We start from the raw sequence: 6000 nt of genomic DNA, 5'->3' as shown, positions 1-6000 counted from the left end.
CGGTTTGTTGACCAATCACCAAACAAGAAGTCCAAAGACTGAAATATTTTTTGTAGGAATCAAAATCAACATGGAAAATATCTAAAGAATTGCAAAGAATAAACAAGTTTGAACATATTATAGCTTAATAATTAACTAAACGATATAATTCATGAATGAAGAAAATATATAATGGAACAGATACTGTATAATTCAGTAAGTATTAAACAAAATGTGAATAAAATGAAAACATGAACAATGACATCAAAACTATACAAAACAGGATTGGAAACTGATCATTTAAAAGTGAAACAAAACCATGAACACAGAAAACTAGAACGGCACTCGGTAGAGAGCATACATACCTCCACCTGGCTGAACAGTTTACCTGTTCTATACCACTGATAGTCCGGATCTGGATCCGACCTGAACCAAAATCGAATCGGCTTGTTCTTGTCACTTAAACAACTCGTCCACCAAATTTCGGCCGAATCCGTCAACAACTTTTTGAGATATCATGTTCACAAACAAACACACAGAGGTGAAAACTTAACGTCCGTCTACCTTCGGTGGTGGAGGTAACAAACAATATACAAACTCAAAATGTATGATGACTGAAGTTACATAAGTACAGAAAATTTAAAATGGCTCAAATGTGATTGATCAGCAGTTTTAAACAAGGAAAGAAATGGGGGGTTTGTTTTTGCTGAAAGACATCAATAAAGTTGTGTCTGTCTGTCTATTTCTGTGCAATTTTACCATTCATAAAATGACATTTACAAACTCGGTTCGAAAGTTTATTTCTTTCAGGAAACTTTCCGTCGTTCATGTGTGAAAATGCGGAATAAAAAGGAAAATTCGCAATCGCATTCCCCGAATAAAATCCACCAACTAAAGCGGGACCGAACCGTGACAATTCCTGGGACCTGATGAAGCCTCTGCGATTGGCCCCGCCTTCGACTTTTAGCTCCGCCTTCGACTTTTAGCTCCGCCTTCGACTTTCAGCCACGCGATTCTCAGCCATATGGTTCTGAAACAGACAAACCTGACTCCACCTCAGACGGCACCACCCCCTTCGGACCTACCCAGTGGCGTCACACAGCTCGGCACCAGCATCGTCGGATCTTCGCTTGCCCCCTCCCCCTCCTCTTCACCCGTTCCTCGCCCTCCTCCATCCGCTGGCTCCATCCTGAGCATCTCGCGGCTCCAAATCGGCTGCAGAACGACTTTGCTGCGGAACCCGCTGTGCGTTTGGCTCCGATGTCGGTCGAATGTTTTTCGCGGGTCTTTCCGGAGTCTCGCCGTGTGTCCCGCACCGAGTGGGACGGCGTTGTGACCCCCGACACGGTCGGGCTTTAGAGAACCCAGAAACACCGAGGGTCGTGAGGATTGGACCGGTGGAGTCGGGACGGAGGAAGTCACGAGTACTAGCTCAAGGTGGACATCGGAAGTGTTAAGGTATTTAAGAGGTAATACGGAGTTTTGAAGAAGAGTTGACAAACTTCGAGGGTTGTTGTCGCGGTGACAATCTGGGATACCGGGAAGGATCGAGCTTTTCCCGCTTTTCCATGGACCCGTGCATCGCAGCCTTCCTCATGCGGGCTCGCGCTTGATCCTCCCTGATGCGCGCTCGCGGGGTCGCCCGCGGTGTCCGCGGATCGGGCTCCCGGTCCAGGTTCCTCCAAGGAAGGGCTCTGCGGCTTCTGCTGGGCTTCGGGTCGCTGCTCGGGGGGCTTCGCGCATACAACGTCGAGCTCAAACGACCCTTGGTGTTCCGAGGCCCCAACGGAACCTTTTTCGGATACTCGGTGTTGGCGCATCACCATGGCTCACGGAGTTGGTGGGTGAAAACGCGCCAAAAGGCCAAATCCAGGTGGATCGCAAGATCCCCACGTGTTTGTTTTACCACGTGTTTGTACGGAGCATGAATCATGGATGTGATTGCGGATTTGAGGGTTTATTGAATCTCGGCATGGAGAGAGAACGTGGTATGGGATGGAGCGGGACTGTTTGGGGCTGGAAGAGGAGTGGTGGGGGGGGGGGGGGGCGTTTTGGGGGGCAAAACGTGAATCTCAGTGCTGATCTAACGCTGTGTTTCCAACATACCAGTAGTGCGGTTTTGTGGTGCTGGGTCTTTGCATGTTGGCACGGCACCGCTCACGGCATGCTCCAGAAGTGGGCACGAAACCAATAGTGCAATACCGGTCGCCGAGCCAAGGGTCGTGGTCTTTTATGATTCCAACGCTTGTAACGATTCAGGATATGTTATGGAACGTCTTGTCTGAAGTTGTAAAGTTCATATCATGTTTGATCCCTGCGTGTAATAACCTGCATATGGGTGGTGGACCCAGGGCTGAGTTTGAGGTCCAGGGTAAAGGTCCACAGATTACAAATTGTTTCACCTCTCGTGCAGGCTCCTGGCTGGAGCTCCTCGATCCAGCTCCAATTTCCTGGAGGCTCAGCGTCCAGGAGCGGTGTACAAGTGCGCTGTGCGGGCCAACCCGAGACGGTTCTGCCAGGAGATGCATATAGGTAAGGAGTAACATCACCTGGTGACCGTCCGTCAGGTGTATCTTTTTAACTCTTAGGGGGCTTGTGTGTCCATCACATGCAGGACCATGGCATTAGGACACCTCTGTACCTTTACAGGACATACAATTGGACGTCAGACACGTTAGATAGACAAATTAACGCAGCGTATGCTATTTGAATGTCATCATAAATTCCACCATATTTGCATATGTAATAAATTGATGGCTTCTAATCTGTGTTGTTAGTGCTAAAATTGGTAACCATTGCATCGTTTGATTAACCAACAAGAGAACCTGTGTCCATATCTTATGCAAATGGCCCAGAACCATCTGCGACTTCTCTCTTCCAATGTTTATACGTCTGAATGTGAACATTTACTCATTGCTGCACAAGGAATGAAACAAATCGCTCAAAGCGGTCCAGTAAATCCTTCTTAAAAATCCTCTTCCAGCACTGCACTAATCACAGCTTCCATACATTGTAGGTAATAGGTTTCACGAGTCATTTCAGTTTGACCAAGGTGGTTTGGCTTTTGTGGCTTTAAACAGATCTGAACTCCAACACTTCAATGTTGAACCGTTTACATTTCTATAGTTTCTACCTGAAACACCTAATACGAGATATTGAGTATTGAGATGGTTTTGAGTTGTGATGTCAATGCAGTCCCTGGTTTATGTGAGATATTGAGATGGTTTTGAGTTGTGATGTCAATGTAGTCCTTTGTTTATGTGAGATATTGAGATGGTTTTGAGTTGTGATGTCAATGCAGTCCCTGGTTTATGTGGCCAAAATCATTTACACAGGGCATTTAAATTGTTTTAAACCTCAATTATGTGGCCACTCTGGCCTGGCATTAAGCTGTGACACTCCGCTTGACTCTAACATTTACGTATCGAGAAACCTGTTTTGCCAATTTGTCATGCACTCCGGTCACGTTATGATCAGAACATCACGTGTAATAAGAAAGCGGTTTGAGATGTCTGCATTGTATGATTACAGAGCGACTAACGTCCTAGACCTAGACGAATGAATGAAGTACCTTATGTGAACATGGTATACAAATACATTGTTTGAATGCAGATTTGTGTATTTGCGTAGGCACTCGGAAGGCACGACAGTGCGGACGAACCTGCCGTGAGGAGAGAGATGACCAGTGGTTAGGTGTCAGCATGGCCCGTCAGTCTCAAGATGATGGCTTCTTGGTATGACAACGAGAAATGACTCACTCAAGAACATGTAGAACATAAATTTGAACAACCTTAGTCTCTGTCTTAACGACAATGTGCTGAGAATGAAATGAGAGATTTTAATTATTTCATACTTTGCCACCTTGCGTACATGTCAGACCACTGCTAATTCCTGGATTCCCATGAAAATACCATTTCATCATTCATTCCTCTTTTTCCCACCTGTGGAACCAACTTCCACATCCTCTTCAATCTCGTCCTTCCTTCCAGGCTGTTCACCACCATCAAAACCATAATCTTTTCTGTGTCCGTTAACCTCCTCCCTCCCGCCCTCCTTCCACACCCTCAAGCCCACCTCCTTCCAAATTTCCAGTTTTTCCTTCCTGAACCTTTCCTTATGTTCTGTTGCATCCTGATCCATTCTCTGTTCTACTTTTCCACGAGCCTTGACTCTGTATAGAAAAAAAGGTAAAATTGAAATTTAACTTTCAGATTTTTTTCTTAACAAGATCTAAGGCTCGTAGTGAAGCTGCCACACACACAGATGGAAGTACAAGTGAAAGACACGATATAACATCACAAGACTGTTAGACGAGACAAACACAGCCACTGAGCTTGGGGGAAGTTCCGTCACTGTGGGATACTCTGGGTACCAGGGACATCACAACAATGACGCTGCTTTTCTCACTGCACTCAGTGGAGAATTTCCTTCGGAGGAATTTCGTCCTCTACATGGATGGCAATCTATTTAAATATATTTTTCCAGTAATGCCATATGAAAATTATCCCAGGCAATTTTACTACTACTATTGCTACTACTACTACTACAACTACTACTATTACTTTAATTGTATAAATGATTCCAAACTTTTTGTGGGGTTGGTGAGAAGTTTTTGACCCAAGATTTCACGAACCGGCTGGCCATGCCTGACGGACTAAAGCAGATTCAGGCACTAAGTTGTAATTTCTTCGGGATGTCGGCGATAACTCACCTATTCTTTGTTAAAGATACAGTGCAATATTTACCGTCCACCAATGACCAGGGTTGCCAGACAGGTCCTCCAGCATCCCTCCGATGGACAACGCATATATTGATGCCTCACCATGCATGAGAAACACGTGGTAGTTTTATAGCTCGGTCGAGATTCAATCCCAGGCTAGACATTTGAAAGGCGAGTTCAGTCAACTAGCGTATGATTGAGTGGTTATCTATCCAGGATTATTTATACTCTTGAAACGTTTTTCCATTCGCTGTGAACACCCCATACTTCTGTCCAGGGTATATATGGGCTTCCATCATTACTACCAGGTATGTGGTCGATATCTGGACTCTTCTTACATCCATAGTGATGTTGAAGAATGAATAAATCACAAGAAAGTTTACAAGAAATTTCAGAAAAAGAAAAAGAAATATCCACCAAGATTACGAGGAGACATTTTGGATCCGTAAAGAGGTTAACCAAGCCACATCCATTCATTAGATAAACTGGAAAAGGAAGGCTTCTGTGTTGGGATCAAATAGTTATTTTGGCTGCTGGACAAGGTGCATTTAAGAGAATGATAATGAAAAAGAATTCTGTAGAACATTGATATTCATGGAAGAGCAAAGTAATATAGTGTAAAAAAGGTAACAAACCGATAGTGGGGCCACAGATTGGACACAGGAAAGAGCAGAAGAGGAGAAATGTAAGGAGAATAAACACAATAACCTGCAAGTCATAGCATTGAGTTAGGTCAGATTAATGGTGGTAGAATAGATTACGGGTAAAGAGTTGTAGAGGAGAGACAGAAGTGATTGTAGTGAATGATGTGTAATGATGGACAACTGAAGCAAGTGAAGAGGTTCAACTATTTAGAATCGCCAAGTGATCAGAAAGGGGGAATGTGAGGCAGATGAAAGGGACAGGGTGCAAGCAAGGTGGAAGAAGTGGAGGGATGTAGCAGTTATGGGAGAAAGCGGAAAACCAATTAAGCTTTAATAAATTAAGATTTACAAAATGGAGATAAGACCGGGGATGTTTTATGGTGCTGAGTCTTTGGCATTGTGTAAGAAGGAGGATCAGTCATTGACAGGGCAGAGATGAGGATGCTGCGATGGATTCAAGTAGCAGAGAGGATAAGGAGCAAAGAGAGAAGAAGAAGGTTTGGAGTGAGAAGTATTGTAGAGAATGTTTTTGAGGCAAGGTTAAGGTGATATGAGCATGTTATGCGGAGTGATGAAGGAAATACAACGAAAATGGCATTAAATAGAAAGCTTGAAAAGATTGATGATGAAGATCCAAGATGGGGGTTACTGGAGGAA

The 6000-nt window shown here is 44.3% G+C and overlaps 1 protein-coding gene across 1 annotated transcript in view; it reads left to right on the top strand.

The window, feature by feature from the left end:
* Positions 1–982: 982 nt before the first annotated feature.
* ITGA9 (integrin subunit alpha 9) overlaps positions 983–6000 on the top strand; it is a 144178-nt gene continuing 139160 nt past the window's right edge. Inside the window, exons 1-3 of the mRNA XM_068122768.2 lie at positions 983–1819; positions 2393–2511; positions 3610–3713. Of these exons, the coding sequence (XP_067978869.1) occupies positions 1602–1819; positions 2393–2511; positions 3610–3713 (441 nt within the window). The 5' untranslated portion in view covers positions 983–1601. The remainder of the gene's footprint in view (positions 1820–2392; positions 2512–3609; positions 3714–6000) is intronic.

Source organism: Myxine glutinosa, chromosome 7 (genome assembly GCF_964187855.1).
Source record: "Myxine glutinosa chromosome 7, kmMyxGlut1.1, whole genome shotgun sequence".
Lineage (NCBI taxonomy): Eukaryota > Metazoa > Chordata > Myxini > Myxiniformes > Myxinidae > Myxine > Myxine glutinosa.
The sequence above is the reverse complement of the archived record's forward strand: the minus strand, read 5'-3'. Positions and strand labels throughout refer to the sequence as shown.